Source organism: Peromyscus californicus, unplaced genomic scaffold, assembly GCF_007827085.1.
Source record: "Peromyscus californicus insignis strain IS unplaced genomic scaffold, ASM782708v3 Scaffold_11__1_contigs__length_118956290, whole genome shotgun sequence".
NCBI lineage: Eukaryota > Metazoa > Chordata > Mammalia > Rodentia > Cricetidae > Peromyscus > Peromyscus californicus.
Genome location: NW_026294402.1, coordinates 12,384,298 through 12,409,963, shown reverse-complemented (window position 1 = coordinate 12,409,963; position 25,666 = coordinate 12,384,298). Strand labels below are relative to the sequence as shown.

Sequence of the window (25,666 nt, the reverse complement as noted above, 5' to 3'; positions counted from 1 at the left end):
CACCATTAATGGATATGACAAAGGATGATAATTCTCTGTTAGGTTCTTTCTGCATGGCAGGAGCCACAGGGCCTCTGGAAATAGAAACAGCACACACATACTCAAGCCTAATTTATTGTTTGGATACTATATGCAGTATCTGTCAGGTGCTCTGTAGGTGTGGGGTTCGTGCTGAGTAAGGTAGGCAGGGTCTGATATGCCCTAGGCCACAGCACCAGCAGCCTAGTAGAGGATAGCAACTAACTCCATTATTAAGGCTGTGAATAAACCTACTCCTCAGAAAGACAGGGCCCTACTTCCATGGCTGCTGAACATGCAGAAGATTTCGAGCAAGCAGGTGGTCTGAACCCATCCCAAACAGCCTCCTGTGTTAGGTGTGCGCTGGGGAGATGGCTCGTTTGGGAAGGTGCTTGCTTTCCAAACCAGAAGGCCTAAGTTCAGTCCTCAGCACTTGTGGACAAAAGCAGAGCATGGTGGTACAGGCAGTGCCATCTAATCAGCAAGATAAAGGTCCCAGTGAGACAGACCATTTCAAAAGCCAAGATAGTTCCTGAGGAATGACACCTGATGTTGAAACATGTGTATGTATTCTCACATATAATTAGGTACACACACACACACACACACACACACACACACACACACACACACACAGACTTCACATGCAGTCACACACACTCACATATACTCTGTCCCGCGTGACCTATGTTCTTCTGTCTTCTGAGCTGTCTTCTGAGACTCCAGGATTACTTGGGTATCATCTGGTAGTGTCGCCCTTCCCACCCTTGGCCTCCCTGTTGCAGTCTTACGTAGTTTCCTGGAACTTTCCTGTGCTTATTTATGAACTGAGGTGGGTACAAGGAGGAAAGGTAGATGTAGCAGCAGCTGCAAGAATCCTAGACCCCTATTTCTAGAAGCTTGCCCCGTTTTTCTGTGGTTCTAGCTTGTTAAGGAGTACACGGTAAACTTAGAGCTATGCATGTGGGGTGAAGGGCCCAGCTTCAGTAGCATCTTGTACTATTTCCGTGGATGCCAGTGTCTGTCTAGGACTGTGCACACACTGATTGTTTTGAGGATCAGAACCCTTCAACTGTGTCAGCCAGGGCTTCTGCAGGCACAATACCAGCATGAAGTCAGGACAGTTTACATAATCTTGTATTTTCACAGTATTGTTGTCATTTTTTAAAATTATAAAACAGGAGTATCTGATTTTATTCATATTATTTACTTTGCATTATGTGTAGTTCCTAAATAAATGTCTTTATAAAGGGAAAAAAATCAGCATGACTTTTCATCTCTGCCTTGTAAATACAAGATAATTTCCTCACAAATCTCAGTCATTTCATAAAAAAATCTCACTAACCTGCATTGTTATTTAAATAGCTTATGATCATGAAGTAATTTAAGTATAGAAATACTTTAAGAGATTAAATTCTCTTACATGTGGCCAAAATCAGTATGGTAACCAAGTGTCATAAGATAGCCTTCTTTTTCTCCCATCTTTTCCCTTCCCATTCAAAGCCAGAATCTGGGTACTTAACAAATACACAAGCTGCCCTCAGAGTTCTATTATAGGGACCATGGAATTCCTTTGTCTCCTTGTTAGAGCTGAGTCTAGCGATGCAGTTATCTGGGTCTCCTCGGTGCCTCTGGCGCTGTCCACAGCCCAAGTGGGCACATTTCATCTCAATTAGGAACAGCAGAAGAACGCGAGGCAGGGGAGGGTCAGAGGTCACAGACGTTTAATAGGATGAAATTCAAATGAAAATTGGAAAACAATCAAAGAAATCTATAGATGATGAGAACTGGCGAAACTCAAACAGGAAAAGCCATAGACTTTCCCCCTTCGGGGACTTGGCTTTTTATGCGGCCGCAGTGGCCTATTTGGTGATAAATAAATAGGGAAGCAAAGGGCTTATTGTTTCTATTGTAAAGAAAAGTCAGTTGATTATCACTGTCATTCACACATTCTAACGCCTCTGTATATGTGCACTGCCCATGATCTGATAACCAGAGTTGATTATCGAAGTATGACATTGTCTATGATTTGCCATCATCGCTCAAAGAAAAAAAATAATTTGGCAAGATTCAACGTGGATAAATGAAACAAGGCAGAACTTTTACAGGATAGTTTTCCCATGCTAAGCTTCAGCAAGTGTGTCATAATAGACAAAGATGGGCTTTTTATGTCACAGCTTATAAATAGGGGAGAAACGGTACAAAACTCAAGACCTGGTCCATCTTATTTTGTTGGATGTTGCATTTTTATTGCCTAGAATGTGTTTGATCGGGGAAATAAACCCAGCTCTTTATTTATTTGGTAAGTAGTCTCTGCGTGGTGTGTGCAGTATTTACAGGACCTAGGTTTCTTTGGTAAGCATCAAATCACCATGCAAGTCAAGAGACATTCTCTGGGGAAAGAGCATGTGTGGTGTCTGCTTTCACTATGTTACTGGGCATTTATTTGAGGCTGTTATTCCTGCTACTCCTTCTAAGATCCTAAGTGTACAATTTGAGTCTGCAAGCTTTGCTTGCAGGTTTCTTATCTGAAAAGAGAAACATCTAGAAGTCTCCTAAAAAGAGTAATGGTGGCACTTTTGTTATCTGCAGCTCAGGAGTCCACACCGGAGCAGCTACTGAATTCATTTCAGTTCAGGGAACCTTTTGAAAAAAGCCTTTTCTAAAAAAACCTGGAATTCCCAGACTACATACTAGGAGACCCCAACGCTATCCTGAGTTAGAGAGTTGAAGACCTGTAGCAAATAGGTCTAAAAATTGGATGAAGGTACAGCTAATATCTGACAGCACATCCCATTAAGACATTCTCAATTCAAGACCCAAAGGTCATGTTCTGACATTTCATTTAAAATCTCCATATTTTTCAACCCTGAAGAATTTGGGGCTGTGAACATATTTTGACTTAATTAAAGTTATACCTCTAGCAAACTAGTAAACTTGCCAGCATCATCTCTGTGTTTTGTCCTACCATAACTGGGACATTTTTGTGACTGAGCTGAATTATTAAAATTTAGAAAGGAAGGATTCAAAGACAGGAAAGATGCCTCTGTGCCTAAGAGTGCTTACTGCTCTTGCAGAAGACATGGGTTCAGCTCCCAGCACCTACATCAGGTAGTTCACAACCACCTATAACTCCAGTTCCAGGGGATCTGAAGTCCTCTGGCCTGCATGGGCACTTGCACATATAAGCTCATGCAAGCACACACACATACACATAAATAAAAGAAATAATTATATTTTAAAATTAAAGAATGACTCAAACATTCTGACTGGTGAATTCAATAGTTATTATTCCTGGAGACAAATTATAGTATATTTTAATTTTTGTGTTCTTCCTAATAAATATTACTCATTATATAAAGATGAAAATTTCTGATAGCAGTCTCCTGAGAACACCCACTGCTGATACACGCTTTCTGGAAGAAAACAGGTCAAGCACAGTTAGCAATGCGCATGCTGGACTAGAGAGATGACTTGGAAAACTGCTTTCTTTTCTTCCCTAACACTGTGTACAAATGCTGCGTATAGTAATATGTGCTTATAATCCAAGCACTGGGGTAAAACAGGCAGATTTGTTTGGGGCTTGCTGGCCAGCTTGCCTGGACAAAGTGGAAATCCCAGGCAAATGAGAGATTCTGTCTCAAAAGAAAAAAAAGTGGATAGCACCTGAGGAACAACCCCAAGGTGAATATGTGGCCTCCACGTGCACACACCCCATATGCACAAGTGTTTACATCCACGTGAATGAACAAGTATGCAGACACGCACACCACACAAAACACAAGCCTTTGACTCATAAATTCAATACTTAAGAAATTATTTTAGACAAGAATAGAAAAATATACAGGTAGAAAGCTTTCTTTTTTCTTAGCATGAGTTTTATTATTGAAAAAAAAAGTCCTTACATAAAGAATGGGATCTCAAGTTAATCTCATATTATGCATATGATGATCTCTGTTTCTGGCATATCACTGTGACAAATTGTCGTAAATAACTTTGGAGCTCAGGCTGCAATATCAACTGCCTCACCTCTTTTGAATATTCCCCCCTATGCTGAGGGCCACTCATCATTGGCTATTCCAACCTGTGTCTGTTTAGATGCTCTCTCCCTTCCCAGTGGTAGTACTTAATAGTTGTGTTGTTTTTTTTGTTTTGTTTTTTTTTTTTTTTTAACCAGGTCTACAGGTCAAATTGTATGCCAAATTAGACAAAAGGCCAGTAAGAATGAAGGAACTGGGAGTTAGGATTGCTGGGGAACTGGCTCCTGAGGCTTTTCCTGTAGCCTTTTGTAGCTTAAGGCTTTAATGAGCCCCACACGGTCTAAGAGCATCCTAACTAATTTTGAGATGTCCTAAGCTGGAACCTGGTTTCCCATCATGGTAACTGTGGCTCAGATGCTATCCCTGTGATAAATTTCTGTTACCTGGCTGCTGGAGTGATGGCTGCGATGTGACATAAGAAAGCATAGTGTTGTCTTTTGGGTGTCTCTGGCTGTTATTTGATTTTCTGTTTGGCTTTCATTTCAACTATGAAATAAGAAAGCCAGAAGAAAGTAGTTTAGGCGATCTTTTTTCACCTAATTTAAAATGATTGCCCATGAGCCTCTCTCAGAGTGGTCCGGGGTTTATTTAGGGCCCTCAATAGAGTCCTTGAGGGCGATGAAGCTCATTTAGAAAGTATATTGATATGGCTTCTTCCCTGACTGTTGCAGAATAGCTGTGACATTTGATTCTTCAGGAAAACAGTATGGTGCAGGCTTAGAACTTTGCAGGTAAAACATTTTCCATTCTAACAGACAAGAACATTTGAAGGGTCTGTTTCATTCCAGTAAATGAGTAGATAAAATAATTTATCTGAGAAGAGTGTTTGTTTTGTATGAAATCAATTCAGCGCGTCACATCAAATAGAGAGATTGGCTTGCAAGATGGGGCTCATTTTATCTCTCAAAAGACTGTCTTCTCACTTTCCCATCTTCTCTGTGGTGTGTGTGTGTGTGTGTGTGTGTGTGTGTGTGTGTGTGTGTGTGTGTGTGTGTGTTTTGTGTGTGACCAACTGTCTGCTAATCTTCTTCCATATGTCCAGACTATTTGTGCTGCCCTCCCGAATTCTGGGTGACTCACTTACCTGCCCCCCTTTGTCTGAGCCATCATGTGCTCTGTTTTTTCTTCCCTAGGAGTCATCACTGCTGCTGACATTCTTGATCGAGAGACAACAGGGTCATACTGGCTGACAGTGTACGCCACAGACAGGGGCGTGGTCCCTCTCTATTCCACCATTGAGGTCTACATAGAAGTTGAAGATGTGAATGACAATGCCCCCCTGACCTCAGAACCCATCTATTATCCTGTTGTCATGGAAAACTCTCCCAAGGATGTGTCTGTCATTCAGATACAAGCCGAAGACCCTGACTCTGGTTCCAATGAAAGACTGACCTATAGGATTACAAGTGGAAACCCACAGAACTTTTTTGCCATAAATATCAAAACAGGTAAGTGCTTGCTTGGCTAAATTGAAACTGGCTGTCCACTTTTAAATGTGTTGTCTGGCCCTTGCTGTTGCTGGCTTTTCTATTTTATTGTCTGTGGAACAGAGTCTTCTTTTCTGGGGGTAGTTTTTGCCCAAGTGGCTGTTTCTTCTGTCTACTTAGAGTGTTTCAATCTCATCTGACACTGAGGTGAACTGATGTAGTAATAATCAGAAGCAGCACAGACAGCTAGCTGCAGGCTTGCCCCAATCATTGTAAAACATGGTCCAGGACCTCTCAGATGGTCAGCTGCCTCTTCTCTTTCTCCAGAGCAGCAGCCTGTTGCTGGGTTCATTATGTGAGCTAGCATTGTGAGGCCTCTACTTCTAGGTCCTTCTGCCTTGCTTGGCCTCACTCCAGCTTGTTGTAACGGAAGCTCTCAAAGGCTTAGCTCTAAGTTCAAAGGTTTTCCTCCCTACATTCTCCATCAATGAAGTGCCAGTGTTCCAAAGAACTTCCCATGTCTGTATCTGAAGCTTTACACAAAAGTATGCACAATTTAATTTCCAACCTTTTGCTCAAAAGATTTCTAAAGGTTATAAAAAGAATTGAATTTGTTAAGTGCATATTAGAAAGCAGTACTGATCAGGACAGTGTGGACTTCGGCTGAATGTGTCCTGACCAGGTTGCCCACTAGAACATGGCTGTGGGGTGAAGTCAGCCTCGGCACGTTACTGCTCTCCTGTACTATGCCACTTTTAGATTTGAACAGAGACCTCAAATCCTCAGAGAGAATGTGATGGTTGGGACTTTAATAAATTGAAATTTAGAATAATGGAATTCTTTCATGTTTCTCTGAGCAGGTGGGTTGATGTTGGTCAGTGTTGGGCTTGGTTGATGCTTGTTGGTGTGGATAGACTTTCCTCAGGAACACTAATGGAATTGGTAATTATTTGCCTTTATTTGTTAAAGGAGAAATATACAGTGGACATTATGTCCTTTATAGATATCAAGTTCCAATTCACAAAACTAGAAGGGTTTTTTTTATAAGCCCAGTTCTAAGTCAATCAGTCAACTTTTAGTCATATTTCAATGCTCTTAAAAGTATTTGATCAAGACTTGAACTCTGCTTCATTATAAATGAAAGGTGGTGATCTGCTAGCAGTGTCTGGCCGAGGCATACATGTGCTAGAAGGAGAAGACACAGATAAAGGAGCCTGGCCCAGCATCTGAGGCACACCCAGCACAAACAGTCACCATATACCTGAGGACTAAGTCCTTGTTCTGTGCCAAGAAGACCTTCTGGTCCAATTCTGTGCTGTAGCATAGGACTATAAAATGTGAAGAGAGAGAAATGAATGCAGATACTTTACAGATTTAACAGGGGGAAGGCAGAGGGGAGGAGAATGGAGAGGGAAGGAGAAGGGGGAAGGAAGGAGAAGGGAGAGAGGAGGAGAAGGGAGAGGGGAGAAGAAGGGAGAGGGGAGGAGAAGGGAGAGGGGAGGAGAAGGGAGAGGGGAGGAGAAGGAGGAAAACAAAGGCAATGTCAATAAGTAAGTTGTGTGTGACATTTGATGCCGCACGCTCAACATTATGCTATCCCTTCTTGATCTTGTCGCCATTCAGTCATCAGAGGAGGACCTGACACCATGCTTCAAGGTTAAAGGACTCTACAGAGGAACAAGTTCAGCTGCTGCTGGCCTTTATTTAGAGTTGAAAAAGACAAATACCTCTTAAGAACAGACCTCTGGGTTTCCCTGGCTGTCCATCTTAGCCTAATGGGTTCCATGCCAGTGAGAGACTTTGTCTCAAAAATAACATAGACATTGTTGCTGAAGAATTACACTCAAGGTTATCCTCTGGCCTCCACATACACATGGCCACTTGTGTGTATATGCACATACACACATATACACACATGTGTACCCAACCACATACACACACATTCTTGAAAGAAGAATGACTATCATAGATAATGTGTCTGATGTGAAGAACTTAGAGTAGACCTTGTGTGCACTATGCTTTTATGCACATGAATTTTCAGAAAGTCCTACATTATCATAATGTGGCTTACAATGCATAATAAGAGCCTTAATTGTATGCATAATATCTCTGTCTTTGCTAGAGATTTTTTAAAACTGTGCCCAGAATGACATTTTCATCTAACTTGTCTAATTGTCTCAAAGAAATGCACAGCATGTCTTGGTTTTCAGACACAATATAAGAAAACAATGTATCTTGTTTATTCAGTTATTAAGATCATGGCACCTATTTCTTTTTATCACAAAATCCAATAAATAAGATCATAAGCTTAAGATATGTCTTAAGCTTTTGAGGGGCCAGAAGTAATATGAAAGTAACAGAACAGTTAACACTTGTGACCCAGTGGTAGAATCAACACTTAACTGAAGTACAGGAGCTTTAGTGAATATGGGTTTGGCAAGAGAGGTGGTCAGGGAGGGATTTCTTTATGTTTAGAATCCTATCTTTAAAATACTTGCCATGGACTTCATAAATGTGAAAGTCTGTGAACCACCATAGAGAGCATGAAGTAAATCAGTCAGTCCAGGTGTTACCAGCTTTCGGTGCTCGGGCAAGTTTCTGATCCCCTCTGAAACTTAGTTTTCATGAGTGTGATGGTTAGCTTTGCCAAATTGGTGCAGCCAAGCATCATCTGGCGAGAGAGTCTCCATGAAGGATTGCCATCATTGAGTTGGCCTGTAGGCATGTTTGTGGTGGACTGACTTAACTAGGTTAATTGATGTGGAAATACTCTGCCCACTATGGGTGGCATCATTCCCTAGCAATCCTGTACTGTGTAAGAGTGGAGAAATTGAACTGAACAAATGCTAGCAAGCAAGTGAGCATGTATGTATTCATTTCTCTTTTCTCTTGACTGTGGGTGTAATGTTAGCAAAGGTCTCAAGCTCCTCCCACTGTGAGTTGCAACTGTGAACTACAATAAACTCATTCTCCTTTAAGTTGCTTTTTGTAAGGGTGTTTTTATCACAGCAACAGCAATGAAACTAGAACAATGAGTAATGATTGCAGCAAGGAATTCGGGAGTCCCATGAGGACTTACCACACTGCCTAGCACAGCAAAGTCCCATGATAAATGACGATGCCCTGTCTGCTTTATGCTAATGGCAGGAATGTGCTTTAATGTTTCTAAGCCTAGGTTTCTTATCTGGAAAGTGAACACAACTTTGCTTACAGCACAGTTATTACTCATGGACAATGGAAGTCACAGGGCATGTGGAGGATGCCAGTAAAATGCAGAACTCTATAAGAAATGTGTGTTATTATGACTACATCTCTTTTTTATGTGGGGGTGGGGTGGGGTGTGTAGGTGTCTGTGTATATAGATGTTGTGTGGGTGGGAGGTCATATCTGTATATAGACGTATGGAAACCAGAGGCCGAACTCAAAAAAACACAATTGTTATTCTTCAGATACTGTTCATCTCGGTTTTGTTGTTTATTAATTCGTTTGGTTTCTTTCTTTTTTTCTTCCTTCCTTCCTTCCTTCCTCCCTTCCTTCCTTTCTTTCTGTCTTTGACCAGCAAGGCCCAGGCATACATCTGTCTCTCCCACCCCAGGGCAGGGCTGGCATTACAAGCCCATGCTCTCTTGCTCAGCTTTTTATGTGAGTGCTGGGGATCAAACCCAGGTCCTCTTAGGCTTGCACAGCAAGCATTTTGTTGACTGAGCTGTTTCTCCAGGTTGTACTTTTTCCTTTCATTTTTGTAGCACTGGGGGGTCAACCTCACCGAAGCTTGTAAGCTCCTTGTTTAGGGTGTTGCTCTTGTTGTGGGGAGAATCTGATGGACTCCCTAATAGCAGCTTTAATTTTCAGAATTTCTTCCATCCTTATAAAGTCATTGGTGTGAAATTGTGGCAAAAACATTGATGCAATATTTTTCAACACTGAAGCAGGGGATATAGGTAACCAGTACGTTTAGCAAAGATTTGTGCTCTGGGTTTTTGAAACTGGAATGTTGTTGATTCTAGTAAACTAACCCTTTGTTCTCTCTGTGGTAGAGTGAAATTTAAAGAGTTTTTCCTTGTTCTGGAAATGTGCTACATGATAAATAAAGATGAAAATGATTAATGTAAATATGAATTGTGCCAATGTTCTAGGTCTACAGCCTATAGCACATAATGGATGTCACTGACCCTGAGATAGAGAGAGATTTCTCTGCTGAGCCAAAAGGCCCGTTTGAGTTTTCCCCTACCAGATTTGGAGCCATGTAAAATAAGTGGGCTGTGGGCTTTCTTCAAGTACTTCTTGTAGGTTAGGCAGAAAAAGAAAAGCTGTCAAGTTGGAAAGTCTTCTTTGGCCTATACCCTGCACTAGCTGCAGACAGAGCAGGTGAGGTCACTCAAATGCATCTCCTTGCTGGGGCTGCACAAGTGTGATGAACAAGAAGCTGTACAATGTTCAGAATCAGGTGAAGAGGAACTGTTCTTCCTTCCAGGACTTGCAGAGAGATGCAAACTGACCAGTCTCTGCTCATCCCAACAAAACTAGGGAGAAATGGTGGGAAGTTTCTCTATAGCTTCAGAACATTTGCTTTATTTCTGTCTAGTGTGTTCACTCTAGTTCAGCAGGCTAGCATTTGGTAGAGCTCTCACTATGCATTAGACATGATTATTCCTCTGTCTGTGCTCCTCATTAGACAAACAACTGTGTAAACTACGAGCAGACTGCATCTGGGTGCCACTGTCTCATAAGAGTGACTCTTGAAGAGACTTTGCATCACTCGACCGGTGTGTAGCACTTGGACATTCAATTCAGTTTTATGAAGTGCATTTTTGGTATGGCTGTTTACCTGGATCTGATATTGGTGGGTAGGAACATAAAAGAAGATGATTTCTGAACTAAGGAGATTTAGTCTCATGAGAAGATAGATCATCATACCTCATACAAGTCAACTGTGTAAGAAACTTGCATAAAATATGAACTACTGAACTCTATAGATGATGTAGATGAACAGGGTAGCTGGTATCAGGGCAAGCAGGCAGCTAGGGGAGCCTGGCAGCCCTGAGTGTCCAGAGGAATGGGCTGGTCCATAGAGGCAGAGTTCTGATCACCACCCAGAGAATATAAACTGGTTCAGTTAACCTCCAAAGCCAGTCCAGAGATATTTCAGCTACTCCAAGATGCACACTATTATTATTGAGGGGATTGCAAAAGACTGACAAATGTTATGCAGGATCATAACCTCCAGATATTTGCACTTCTTTTGCTTGGGAGTTTGATGGTATTTAGGGTTCAGAGAGTCTTAAGAGTTCCTATTAAGAGTTCCTTTGAGAAGTCTGCCTCTTAAGTGATTGTTTAGAGGGGTAATGTACAGAAGACTGTAGGTTTTGTCTTTCTTCCCTCTGATAAACACAGGCTCAGGCATGGTATCCATTGTGTTGATAGCATGTGTCTATGAAACAGGCCCTCGATTAACACTGCTCTTCCCATGGATCCTTATTAGGACTTGGGATATCTTAGTTACTTTCTGCAGTTGCTATGTCTGCCTCTGATCTCTGACCATTGATCTGCTCATGGGCCTATTGTTTTACCTACATGTAAATGGTAGTTTAGGCTTAGCATCTTGGGATAAAGCTGAGCACAATATACTTTATCTGCAAGTGACTAGCTCTACACACACACACACACACACACACACACAATCCCCAAACCATTTGAGAAAGAGGAGTCTTCAAAATTGTGTCTTCCATGGGAATGCCTCAACTTCTACCTGACTATTGCTTCTTTGGGATGTAGACGTGTAGACATCTAATATCAAAATATTGGATGGCCTGAGTTTTTTTCAATCAGCTATAAATAATAGCCTCTTGCCTTTGGGTATGTAGTCTAAGAGATAACAGGTAACTCTCACCATTAATAAGAGAGTTAACTGAGGAACCCAAGCCATGCATCAACCTGATAATCACCAGGTGATCTTATTAGCTAAGGCGTCCTGTGGAGAAGCCCGGTAATTTGTGTTTCTGACAAATTCCCAGCAGAGGCTGAAGTCCCCCTGAGGAGCTTGATGTGTAGTCTCTAGACTTCATTGACCAAAGGGAGGTGGCTAGGCCTGAGAAAGCGCTAGAGAACAGGCAGCCAGCTTCGTAAATTATCTCAACTCTCTCATCTTACTGTGCTGGGGTTTTGAGAATCAACTGTAAATTCCAAGTTCCTTCTCCTCCCATTCCCTACCAATTCTCACACCCTTCTTCTCTTTCCCGTTTTATGAATTGGGTAAAAATGAAAATCATGTCCCTTTAATTGTCAGTGTGAGTAAAACACCACAGTCTTATTTAAAACGTTGGACATTATATAATATTTAGATACATTTGTTAATTTATAATTTTAATTGTATTGAAAATAGTTTTCACACAGTATATTCTGATGATGGCGTCCCATCCCAGAACTCATCCCAGATACTTCCCACCCACCCAATTCTACATCCTTTCTTTGTATTATTTCTAAAACATAGAACAAAGCAGAATTGGTAAAATGGAGCTTAGACCTACTTTAATAAAGAAGCAATCATATCCAATTTCAGTAAAGTGCTTGAATACTTAATTGTCAAGGAAACACTACCTCACAAGATAGGAGTATTAAAAAATAATTTGCTCTCCAAAGTAAGTTAAGCCCCGTGCTTCTGCACAGCTCCATTTGGGGGTAATCTGCTTAGAACACCGCATGCTTCTGCACAGCTCCATTTGGGGGTAATCTGCTTACAACACCATCTCTTCCAGGAAATCAGAAGGAAACTGCCCATACAATTACAGAGGTTTCAAGGGGAAAATAAAAAGCAAGGTGAGGGACAGAGCAAACGACGGTGCTATTCCTAATTCTTGCTTTCTTGCATTGCCTTCATAGCAAATGGTAACTTCTCCCAAACCAGTAGGGATGGCCTGAAAGACACTTTGATATTCATAAGACCTAGGCACAAAGTAGACAACGTGGCAAATGAGTATGGATGGAACCGTAAATCACCCTTACTCCTTCATTCAGCCATGAAAGGAGGCCTTGTCCTATAGAATATTAAATTGTATTCATTTAGTCTAACAAGTTCAGGAGAACAAATGGGACTCATGCAGATTTATTATTTAAATATTATTTAAATTCAGAGGTGACCTTTGCATTCATGTCAGTGTGTTCTAGATGAACAAGGACAACAGGAAAACCTCTGCACTGTCCTTATATCCTGAGGAGGATGGGTAATCCCCTCTGGACCAACTCACAACTGCAAGCTGGGATCATAGCACCTCTGGGATACTGAGGAATGCTCAGAGTGGCCATGCCCAAAGGACAATATGCTCCCTCCTGCTTCGGGCACTGGCTATACCCCATAGGGCCCAGCTTTATCAGGATGCATGTTGTTAAAGACCATTTCAGAATTTCTCAGCCCAAATACTTCTAGCATGTTAACTCCATTGGGAGATCTCATACACTTTAAAGTATCTAGCAACTTTGTGGCCTCTACTACAACCTTAGTACACACCTCCTAGCTGCTGCAATGAAGACCTCTCCAGACTCTATCAGTTGCCCCTTACAGACAGAAATGCCCTTTCTGAAAACCACTGAAGTGCTGTGGACCCCTTCACAGGACCCTGTTAGCAAAGTTGTCATACTAAATAAATGACAGGGCAGAATGATTTAAAAACAGCGAAACAAAGCATATATATGAAGCATATGTAAGTGCATATTATTACTAATAGTACATGGGAGCAGTTGGATGGAGGAAACTGAGGGGAAATGATGTAACTATATTTTATTCAAAATGAAAAGTAAAATATAAAAGGAGGAAATGCAAAGTTACCTCTTGTCCCTTTTTAATTCTAGTTCTCTCATATTTTAAAGGCCCTGTGAACACTTGATATCAACTCTATTAGAAGTAAAGGGGACCACACAATAACAAAACTTCAAACATAATAATGTGTATAAAGTCATTGGCTCCTTAGTATTTGAAGAGGATTTAGCTGGCGACCAAATGCTCATCTGAGTCTGTTTTGAGCAGCTTTCTTCAGAAAACAGCATGAAGAGATTATTGGAGAGTTTTAGGCTTGAAATACTTTGTAGCTCCAAATCCTGTCCCTACTTAAGGTCAGCCTTCTGATAAATAAACACACAATGTGACTTCAGTCCTGCAGTAGAGTGGGATGAAGCAGGGGTGTATCACTCTTTCAACCTCGGGTAGTCAGCAGCTCAGGCTCTAGAAACTTACAGTGTCTGCAGCAAGCGTGCCATGCTATGTGTACAAGCCCCCAGGGAACTGAGGGGGGTTCCTGGGTGCTGAGATTGGGTTCTGGCACGTCATTGGATTATGAAGACTTAGACTGAGTGGAAAACTGTACAACCATCAACAGCAGGGAAGTGTTTGACCCCAAATAGATACAAACTCAAAAAAAAAAAAAAAAAAAAAAAAAAAACCAGGGTGTCAGTTTGAAAATGGCAAGTATTTTATGTCACCTACAAGAAATAGCTTTGGATTTTGAGTAAATAGGATTACTTGGGAAAGGATTTTTGAAGTGCTGTTCATTTATAATTACATCACAGGATGGGGAGCTTTGATGAGAGGAAGGGGGTTGTGCAATCAGAAACTACGTGATTAAAGCTTGCACCGATGGTACTGCATCTCTAGCTGTCAATGGAGGGTCAGAGGCAGCCTGAGATGCAGTATGCTGGTCGCCCCTGAGGCTGGTCTGAGCCCTGTTGCCTGGGCCTCTATTCAGGCTCAGCTGCTCTGGAAAGCTATGAGAAATTACTGAAGATTATCTGGGAAGGTGATGGAGTCACATAAATAAAGTAGATGATAGAGATGTATTTATGAGTAAAAAGGAGACTGATTAAGGTCATAAATTTCTCTTTTATTTCTTGTATCTGGGTGTTATTTGCAGAGCAGTAATTTACTGTGTTGGTTTATTACTGTCTTCTGTTCTGAAGGAAACCTTGAATTTTAATTGAAACCACTGCCTGCCTCCCTGTATCTCTGGGTATTGGATGCCATTGTGAAAGTCTCCCAAATGCTTCCAGCGCCAGGCTATTGCGTTTCAGTAGTCCCTCATTTAGCATCTGCCAAAACACTGGGAAGGGACAAGGGTTCCTGCTCCCAAAGTTCCTCAGTAGTCAGCCCTATGAACATTACACAAGGTGTAATTTAAAGCCACCAATTGCCAATGTAGTCCTTTTTCTCTGGATAGAAAGTTAGGAACTTCAACATTTTTGTCCTAGTTTTTAGCTAGATATATGTGTTAGTGGTTTGAGTGGACACATGCGTGGTGTGACTAAGCATAACTGTTTTGATTTTTCTAAAGGTTTATCTGTTGATGATGCTATCTTGTGTCTTAGACATGTTTGCCTCAGGTCATGAGGTTGTATGGAAGTCGTTGTTGACTGGTTTTTGGTACTTTGTAAATCAAGATCTCATCTATTTTTACTCACTTGTCATCGGTCAGGCTCACATTATCTGGAAATACCCCTATAAATGAGCCCTGAATGTTACATATGGGCAGTTAGTGTAAGATGAGTTGAGATTTCCTTACAGACTAGAGAACATCACGGCTACTTTGGCCTTCATGCCACTTTTTCTTTTCTTTGGGTCTTGTGGTTGTCATCTTTGAGTGACTTTGTTCCTAGCATCTTGAAAGTTTTATGAAGAGTTCAAGTGTTTTAAAAATCTATACATTCTGTTCACATTGAGGTAGATTAATTTAGGAATGCCTGAGGAATGTCATTAACAAAATTGCAAACCACTCTATGTGAACCCTGACTGTTGTCTTATTAATTGGTAGAAAAATGACGTCATCTTAACTTTGCATAGTCAGTTAGGCTCCATGATAAACCTGAACACAGAATATGCCACCGTGAATGTGTTCACGAGGATAAACACTTGGGTCAAACATCTTCACATTCGAATCCAGCTGCATCACTTTTTGTAACTTCATTTCCTCAGGTGCTTTAAAATACCATGACGACAAAGCACCTTAGGGAGAAGGGTGTCTATTTGGCAGACAATTCCAAGTTATGGTCCACCATTTCAGAGAGGTCAAGCTGGGCACTGAAGCACCTAGTCACATCATATCCACAGTCAAAAGTGGAAAGAAATGAATGTAGCCAGTGCTGCTTGCTGGCATGCTTGCTGGCATTCTTCACTCTTGCACAGTTCAGGGGTTAGCCTAGGGGATAGTACTGTTCATAACAGCCTGGCTCTTCCTACATCAATTGCCGAGAAAAGAAATTCCCCACAGGCCAATTTGATCTAGGCAGTTCCTCAATTTAGACCCTTTCCCCAGGTGATTCTAGGTTATGGCAAGTTGACATTTAAAACTATCCAACACAGAACTTGGCAATATGATGTTGGGCAGATTGCTTAACCTTTCTGGGCTTCAGTTTCCTCTGAGAAACTGCAAATGATCTTAATAGCACATTGGTTTGCTATTAAGATTAAATAGTTTAACATATGTAAAGTACTAGAAGGAACACTTGGCACATAGCATACTCTCAATAAATGTTACATATTAAACAAATCTGCACATGCAGTTTGTTTCCGCTAACTGACATTCACAGTACATGATTAAGGCCTTAGACATTTGTGTTTGCAAACTAGGACTGAATGTAACACTTTCCTCAAGGTTCATTAAGTTCACTGTATGATTAAGACTGCCAGCAATGCTGGCTCCTATCTGTCATCACTTGAGTTGTGTCTGCCAAGTGGACAGTGAAGAAACAAAAGATACAGACTCTCAGAAACCTATCTGCTTATCCAAGGTTGTTCTGCTTTTTACTCATTTAACACTATTATGCCTTGCAAACGCACTGATGGGAGCAATGGGTTTTCTGAATTTCAGTCCAGCCTCTGCCATTTGGTTGCTTTGACAACAAAAGGAGGGCTCATTTCGTTCCTGTCAGCCTCAGAATTGTCACTTGTAAATGAGAATTGGAGCAAGGATCAAACCTGCCAAACCCTAACCCTAGGTTGCTGCTCCATTTCCTGTGCAGACATTACTAATCGTTGGTAACAACCTCTCATGGTCTGCTCATGCTGGCATGGACAGGCATCACTAAGAAATGGCAGCATTATCTTATAATCTACCCATACTGGCACCAATTACTACAAAACACTGGTGGGAGCAGATGTTAGGGACAGAGCTACTTACCACTGATGACGCTAATAATACCTCTACCTAGGACTGTCCTAAGTCTTAAGTGACAGTGACATTGGAGAGAATACAGTGAGAGAAAAATGTAGACTCAGGTTTTGAAGAGCCAAAGAAGCAATAAGAGTAAGAATTGCATTGATTATGCAGTGGGAAGGAATGCCTGGAAGGAGGACCCCTCCCTGTGAGCTGCAGCTTACAGCAGCAGCTCTGCTGCTCCATTGCTAACCTCCAGTCCTTTCTTCCTTGTCGCAGTTACATTGAGGTAGAGGCCTGGACCACAGATCTTTCTTCCAGAAATTTGTTGCTAGGCTTCAGAAATGATGTCTGGCTGTAGTGGAATGTAGTTGCAAATCTGAGTGCCTATATTTGACATACAGACAGGTGAATGAACTGGTCATGGCAGACTTGGTCCCAAAGAACACAATGGCAAGTCTAGAAGTTACCGGAAGTCATCTGTGTTCTGCCCAATTAATCTTTTGGTACTAATGCACAGCTTACCATTGAAGTTTGAAATGGGTTCTCTTTATATAATTGATAGGACCATAACTGTCTGTTACTGTGGAAACCACATCGGGAGTGAGGCTGCTGCCTGCCTGTTACTGAGAGGTGTTAAAGAGGAGGAAATGCCTGTACCTTTGCACGTACTAATCTAGAAAAAAACAGTGGAAGGTGTTTTTTTTCCAAGCTGTACACACTCTTGACAAGACTCTCCATCTACATCACTTAGAATCACTACTCATTTTTACAGTAAAATTCTGCATGTACTGACTAACATCATCTTAATTGTGTGTTTCAACAAAGGCTTAGATCTCTTTAACAGTTATTAGATAAAAATGTGCTGATTTAAGTTTTATCCACAGTATTCTGTCTTAGTTAGGGTTTACTATTGTGATGGAAGGCCATGCAAAATGCAACTTGGGGAAGAAAGGGTTTATTTTACTCACAGTTCCATGTAACACTTTATTATCAAAAGCAGGAAGTCAAGCAAGGTCAAAAGTAGGAAGTCCAGCAGGGCAGGAATCTGGTGGCAGGAGCTGATGGAGGCCGGGGAGGAAGGTTCCTTACTAACTTGCTCTCCATGGCTTGCTCAGCTTTCCTTCCTTCCTTCCTTCCTTCCTTCCTTCCTTCCTTCCTTCCTTCCTTCCTTCCTTCCTTCCTTCCTTCTTTCTTTCTTTCTTTCTTTCTTTCTTTCTTTCTTTCTTTTTCTCTCTCTCTTTCTTTTTTATTTAATTTTTTTTTATTCATTTTATATACCAACCACAGATCCCCCTCTCATCTCTTCCCCCACTTCCCCCAACCCCATCCCCTCCTCCAAAAGGGTAAACCTGCCTTTCTTATAGAACCCAGGACCACCAGCTCAGCGATGGAATCACCAACAATGTGCTGCACCCCCCATCAATCACTTACACCTGGACCCTCCCCCATTAATCACTTACACCTGTATCTTATGAAGGCATTTTCTCAATTGAGGTTCCCTTCTTTCAGATAACTCTAGCTTGTGTCAAGTTGACATAAAACTAGCCATCACATGTTCCATAAAAACTCCACAAATATTCTGTTAAAAATTAATTATTTTAGTTTATTTGAATCTGCTTATCTATAGTATGTTGAACAAGATGTGCATGAAAACTACCTATCTTCTCAGACTTATATCCTGAAAAATCCACCTATGAAGGGAGGGTTCCCCAGCCACATGGAAACGGACTAGCTTCTTAACTCCCTTAAGGCTCAAATTCCCCATGACTATAATTATGGCAGTAAATGAGTTATTGCTAATATTCAATAGTTTAGTCAATTTTATGAAGTGTCTAGCTTAGCACTTACATGTGAAGTATTTACAAATATTAATGATTATAACGAATTAAATGGATTCAAAATTCTTCACTTCAGAAATTTTACTTAAAATGAATCCTGTTTTGAAGATTGATGGCAAGCAGTATGAGAAGCCTTGAAAATCTTGTATGTCTACTATACATTCATGTTTTATGAGTGCATACTACACATCAGGAACTGTGGTAGGCACAAGATAGAAGGCAAGAAGGAATAAAACAATAAATTCCCTCTTCAAGAGCTCATCCATCAAGATTGCTTTGCCATCAGTTGACATCATTGCTCCAGTTAACCAGTTTAGAACGCAGCAATTCATACTAAGGGCTTTATGTGAGAGTTATATTTCTAATAGTGATAATTTCTTAGGATATTAATTGGTGGTTTTAGGTAGAAAACCTCTGAGAACATGAATGAGGAGAAGCAAAACAAGTTCATCCCATTGAAAACAGGTTATTACATGGGGAAAACGGAGAGCATTTCCAGTGCGCCATTTCAAACACGCCGGCATCACATGCTTTGTCTAAGCAGGATGAATCCAATTTTCCCTCCCACCACTTAAGCAAATTTCTCATCTCTGTAAAATCTGCTGTTTTATAAAGACATACTTCATCTCGGCTATGTACATCCTAAATAGTCCATTTTTTACTTAGTTAAATTGTTTTCTGTCATGGTGAGAAATGCTTTCTTCTGAAGAAATGATGTTTGGGTCCGGGAAATAGGGACATTTATTAAAATAGTGTATTAGGAAACTAGCTGTAGATATATTTTTTACAATTTTAGTTAGTATTTAAGAACTTTTAGTGCCCAGTGAAATTACTTTTACTGTGAAACAGCCTCTGCTAACAGGAGTCTCTGAATTCTCACTTTTGTACGTAATTAAAAATCATTGGAGATTTGTTTCTTGCCTATATATGTTGAGAAATGTCAGGGATGTTTAAGTGGATCTCTACCAAGGCTTTGCTGGGTTGTAGCATCCAGTTAATGATGTAAATCAGTTGGTGCTTTTTCCCTATTCTAACTTAATGAGCCTTTATTGACTTCAGATTCTATGCAAGGAAAGAACACAAGGAAACCAGGGGCTTCTCAGATTATGTTCTCAAGGCAAAATCACTGCAATCAAGCAAAAATAAGCCTGATTTCAGGGTGAATTCTGAGCTTGTTATTGAAGATTAGTCTTGGATCTGTGATCATGTCTTGTTTCTCTCAAGCCCTAGAAGAGATGTGTATTAACAGACAGTTTTCTCAGATGATGGACCTGAAGCCATTGTGTGTCTACACAAACAAAATGACCATCATTCTGTACCACTCTCTAAACTCTATCAAATGTGTCCTTCAATTTCTCACCAAGTATCTTGAACCAACCCACAGTGACATAAGACCCATGCTCGGGAGGTCCCATGACCTGTTGCTTGCTCCATGTACTTCCTGAACAAAGGCCCTTGCATTTTCATTTTGCACTGAGCTCTGCAATGCAGTAGCCCATTCTGCATGTCTGATTTTCCTTTAGCCTAGCCTGATGCTGTAACTCCTGGAGTCCTACCTTGAGCTCTGCTTACTGGCACTCTCTTCCAAGCTCAGCTCTTTCAGGGCTCTGCCCTCTTAACCTGCTCTTTTTCAACTGTGGTAACATCATATAAATTAGACAGAATAGTAAGCAGGCTAGGATAAGAAAGGTGACCTTGATGAACATCCAAGAGGTAAATCTACCATGTTAGCAGCCATGCTCTGCAATGGTTAGGTCTGGAATCCCAGGCCAGTGTCTTCCCCGAAGACATTGAACATAGCCTCTGTAGACAAATCCAGTGGAAGCACATAGTCCCCATTCGTATCCATGGAAAGAAAATTGTCATACTCAAATCATTTTAAGGGATGATAGTTCTTTTATTGAGACTCTTGTTTTCTATATCTTAGAGGTTGCACATTTCCCAGTGACCTCTTAGACTTACTAAAGTTCAATAATTTCTATATCTGTCTTCCAACTGTTCTCAAAAACTCGAAGAGCCCTTGCTTGGAACAGTCTTGCCCTCAAATGAAAACCTTTATGGCCCAGACTGGTCACTAAGCTACTCATATAGCTTATAATAATGGTTTCTCAGTGTTCACGGCCTTCTACCAGCTACATGAAAGATCAAAGTTTCTCTCTATTGCAGTTTTTGCTTTTATTCTAGTGAATATTTCTAGTTCCTGAATGACAACCAAAGAAATCAGATTGGAAGCAAGGCCAACTGTTTAATTGTTATTTCTTTGGCTAGTCATAGGATGAAAAAATATGCTGGCCACAAAGAAATAAGATTCTTAAGAACAGAGAGGAGGTGACTTATTTGGTAGAGTGTTTGCCTAGAATGCAAAAAGCCCCGGATTTGATCCCAGTACCACATAAAGCAGGCACCATGGAGCAATGCCTGTAACCCCAGCCTTTTGGGAGGTAGGGCAGGAGGATCAGAAATTTGAATCATGCTGAGCTTCAAACCAGCTGAAGACCAGCCTGGTCTACCTGAGAACTTTAGTTAGTGGTGGACACCTGTAATTCCGGCACCCTGGAGGCAGAGGCAGGCAGATCTCTATGAGCCCAAGTGCAGTTTGTTTCATACTGTGTGCTTGGCTACTCAGAACTACTGAAACCCTATCTCAACAAACAAATAAAACAACACAAACAAACAAATACTTATTAAGAATAGGGAATTTTATCCCCTTTGATGCAATTTCTATTTGGTTTTAAGGGTCTCTTTATTCATAGATAAGCAAACCAATGCTGAATTGTCAGAACTGCCTTCAGGACCATAATTGGGAACAAAGTTCAGCAGCAAACTATTTTGACAGCAAACAGAAGTCCCATAAATCACCTGTTCTATTGGAGAACTTGCATCTTACAGTTTAAAGGGTGTTTCAGGTTGAAACCATTGAGGGCAAAGACTGTGTCAATATAAAATAGGCAGCATCAATGTCCCTATCGTTTACAAACTTTCAATTGGTGGAGAATGGAGTTGCTAAATGCATGTCACCCCACAAGGCATAAGAGGAAGTCTGAACATGCGTTAAATGAAGATCAATGTTTGTCCTGGAGAATCAAGTTTCCAAAGATGTTATCAGCTTCATAAGTTTCCACAGACAGGGGCCAAGGACAGCCAGAGCAGAAGGCACAGCTCAGAAACCCCTTCTGCCTTCACTCACCGAGCCTATACAGTGACAAACAAAAGCCTTGGGAGGTTGTTTTGCGGGGGAAAGTGACAAACACAAGCTATCTGCTTCTCAGGTTTGCTACTAAATCGAGACTGCTTACTGTGCTGAGGCAGGTTCCTTTGGATGTCATTGTGTCCCTACAATAAACTTATATATATATATATATATATATATATATATATATATATATATATATATATATATATATATATGAGTGTTTTGCTTGCATGGATATCTGGTCACCATGGAGATGCTATGACCATGGATGCAAGAAGAGGGCATCTAATCCCCTGGAACTGGAGTTACAAATGATTGTGAGCTGCCTGCCATGTTGGTGCTGGGATTCAAACCTGGGTCCTCTGGAAGAGCAGCTAGTTCTCTTAACCACTGGACCATCTTGTCAGCCCCCAGGAGTATTATTCTTATTCAGTATTTATTTACCCATTTATTCATTCTTTGTTCAACATTAAGTATTGTTTATTGCACATTAACTAGTTGCCAGGCACGTGTGGCAGGCATTGGTAACATAAGCGACTGGTTTTAGCCCACAAGAGTAGAACTTCCCACATTTCAGGTGCTCCGTGACAATGCTGAATGAATGGATGGATAAACACAGGCTTCAGGTTTTCTGTATCACTCGCATCAAACCTGGGGTTCTACATTCTTCTTTGTAGCAAGTGGTCACTTGGCCTTATTGAAATCCAATGGGGGCTGAAATTGTCCTGGCTGCTTTTGCTTATGTTTACATTTGACATTTGCAATATTTTTGTTTCTTTGTTTGTTTTGAAATCGAGTTTCTCAATATAGCCCCAGCTGCCCTAGAACTTCCTGTGTAAACTAGGGTGGCTTCAAACTCAAACTCACAGAGATCTGCCGGCCTCTGCCTCTTGAGTGCTGGGACTGAAGGTGTGCGCCACCATGCCTAGCCTATTGAAGTGTTTTCAAAATGTCATCTCTGGATTTCTCTGCCTCTGAGGAACTGAAAAGAGCTTTTTTTATTGACATAGTATTCGGGTCATCAGGATATGCACAGTACTGGTGCTTTCACACCTATCCAGAGAGGAAGATTAAAAAGTTGGTAGTCTCACTTTGAATCGGTTTATTCTCAGTTACCAAAGTGCTTAGTGAGTCCCATCAGTGCTGGATTTCAACACTGACTGTTATGGCCAATGGCTTTGACCTGGTTAAAACAATATCTCAGTGCCATCGTCCCCTGTGATACAACCCCTCTTCTCTGTTTGATTTTAAGGTGATTTAATACATAGGGGTAAAGATAGGTAAATAGGGTGAAATGCCTTTTACTTTCATATGCAAGAGAAAAATACAGGAGCTGGCCTTTGTTAGCAGAAATTCTAATTGTGATTGTAATTTATACCTGCTTCATAGTGCTGGACCTCTTATGTAGTCTGTCTGTGACAGATTTAGAAAATCCTACTCTCCAAGTCTCCCAGTGCTGCATGGGGAGCTCGCTAGTAAGAATCCTTGTCTCAGAGTCAGGAGATGCTTGTCTAAGTGTCATAACCACCCTGCTTAGGCCTGTCATTGTTTACCAGAGGTCAATCATTATATTGGTACTTTAAGTAAGTGGTGGGGGATAGAATACGTGCAGACAGATGTCTGTCAACCTTACCATGAGCAAACTTGAACACAGTGAGTCATGCTTATGGGTTCTGTCTGTCATAAATAAGTAAACTAGCCAGAGTTTTCTGGCCTTTTGTGAGGTGATTGTATTATTCTGCTTAATTGGTACATTAAAGATTAATTACTTAATTTAGCGATAATATATAAAAACGAATTCCATATCAGCTGCTGCACTAGATGCTGAACATATGAAAGTTCAGGATACCTCAGTCCCCATGATGTGGGGGTCTGTCTCTCAAAGCACTTCCCTATCACTGCTGTGGTTTGTGTGGTGTTTAATCTCATTTTTATTGATCTGTATGGAACAATGCTTCCTTCCTCTCTACAGCTTTTATTTCCTCTATACTCCAAGTTCCTCATCAAGCCAGAACTGTAAACTAAGACTTTTGTGCGTGTGGCTCAGTGAGATGGCTCAGCAGGTAAAGGCACTTGTTCCCAAGCTGAGCAGCCTGAGCTCCGTCTCCTGGACCCAAGTGCTAGTAGGAGAGGACTAGCTCCTGTAGTTTGTCCTCTGACAACGTCTGCACACTAGAGATCTAGTCTCTGTGACTCTGGTGGTCAGAGCTCTTACTGCAAAGCTCCAACACAACTGTCTGGGACTGAGTCCCTGTTAGCTTTTAAAGTAGTGTGTTTGGGGGACAATTTGATTTGTGGTGGCTAATTCGCTTGGATTAAGGAACATATATCACTAGTAAGCATCATCGTTCCCCTCTCTCTGCTCCCAGATCCACCAAGCTTTGAATGAGCAGACTCCTCTCACGCTGTGGACTGGAACTGTGTGGACAGGAGCTGCTCCTGCAGCCTTGGTTTCTCTGCTACTAAGGGCTCAGTATCCTACCCATGAGCGAAAAACCTTTTCCTCCCAAAGTCGCTTCTTCCCAGGTCACAAACAATGAGAAAAGTAACTAATACACTCCCGCTAAAGGATGTTGATACAGAAAAACTCCTTTCCCAACTAAATGAAGAACTTCCAGTTTGTTGCGGCTGCCAATCAAAAGTATACCTGGACAAAACCCCTGACCCTCACCGCCTGCATTTCTGAACCTGAGGAGCAAATCCCACTCAAAGGCCAAGCTTTCACCAGAGCTGTCTCAGCAAAGGCACTTAGAGCCCTGTCACTAGCCCGGTTATTTAATCTATATTTGTTGAATAGGTTTAGAAAACAGATAAATTAACACAGAATCAATTGCTTAATAGTAATTCCCAAAGGTAACTAGCAATAGACTCCAAATGTGTCCTTTGTCCAGATACTGCTGACCTGGCATGTTGGGATTTGCCTGGACAACCACCTGGACAGCTCCTTCCCCCATTCAGACAATGCTGTACCCCAGAACCGGGTTCCTCTGGCTGCACTGTCCCTGGCAATCACATGAGATCCTAACTAAGCATTTCTGATGTGAAACATTCCCTCCTGGAACAAATTTGTCTTTTGCTTCTTCTCTTGTTCGATTTTTCTCCGTACGTTGTTTATCATAACTTTTCCCTGTAGTTGGAGATAACAGATTTCTGCTTTTAATTCAAGAAATGCCGTCTGCTGTAATGTTTTACAACATGATACTTCCCCAGATCCAAGGGAGAGGATGCTGCCTGGTGGCAGTTTTTCTACTCATGCTGCAGTACAGACCGTGAGCACCCTGGAAGTGCAGAGCAGGAAGCCCCTGCCTTCCATCTCTGCCAGGGCTTGGAGCAAATGTAAAGGACTTTTTTTTTTCGTTGTAATTTAAATTCAGAAGGAGCCTATTTGTATGGTAATCATAAGCTAAGGAAAACAGTGTTACATTCCTCTCTGGGATTTGTTTTCTGACATCTTCACATTCTCTAGTACTTTAACCTGCATATTACAGGCAGTTCTGACTCCATATTTTAACAGGAGAACAGTGCCCAGGGGATTAATCCACAGTGACAATGGGGAAGGAAGAGGTCGAAGCTGTAATTAATGTTGCCCTCATATTATATGCTGGAGTTTTCTGGTCTTCACCAAAATACGCTCACCATGGCTTTTCACCATTACAGCAAAACAATTGTGTGTGGCGAAGCATGAATGGTGCTGTCCTTCTTTGAGAGAGTCAGTTTCCAACATGGGGATACAAATCATATTCTTGTTGTTTGAATCTATTATTCAACAGGACTGATGGTTTTGTATTTGGAGAAGTGCAATTTTCTTTCTGCCAGCAAAAATAGGAAGGGCTTCCCTCCCTGGCTGTTTGCCCAGATCACTCTGAGCAGAAGAAAGGTCAAGGGTTACAGGCTTCTCCTCCAGTCTACATGATGACAGTATTCTTGTCTTCAGAGGGGCAATCCCAAGACTTGGAGTCGCACCTTCAATCACACACGGACTCCTGTCTGTTTGGTCACAAGCTCAATTAGA

General features: G+C 41.3%; 1 protein-coding gene across 10 annotated transcripts in view; it reads left to right on the top strand.

Moving 5' to 3' along the window:
* Fat3 (FAT atypical cadherin 3) overlaps positions 1 to 25,666 on the top strand; it is a 621,862-nt gene that overhangs the window by 252,804 nt on the left and 343,392 nt on the right. For all 10 annotated transcript variants that reach the window (XM_052753008.1, XM_052753043.1, XM_052753024.1 and 7 more), the window contains one exon: positions 5,192 to 5,506. In XM_052753008.1, the coding sequence (XP_052608968.1) occupies positions 5,192 to 5,506 (315 nt within the window). The remainder of the gene's footprint in view (positions 1 to 5,191; positions 5,507 to 25,666) is intronic.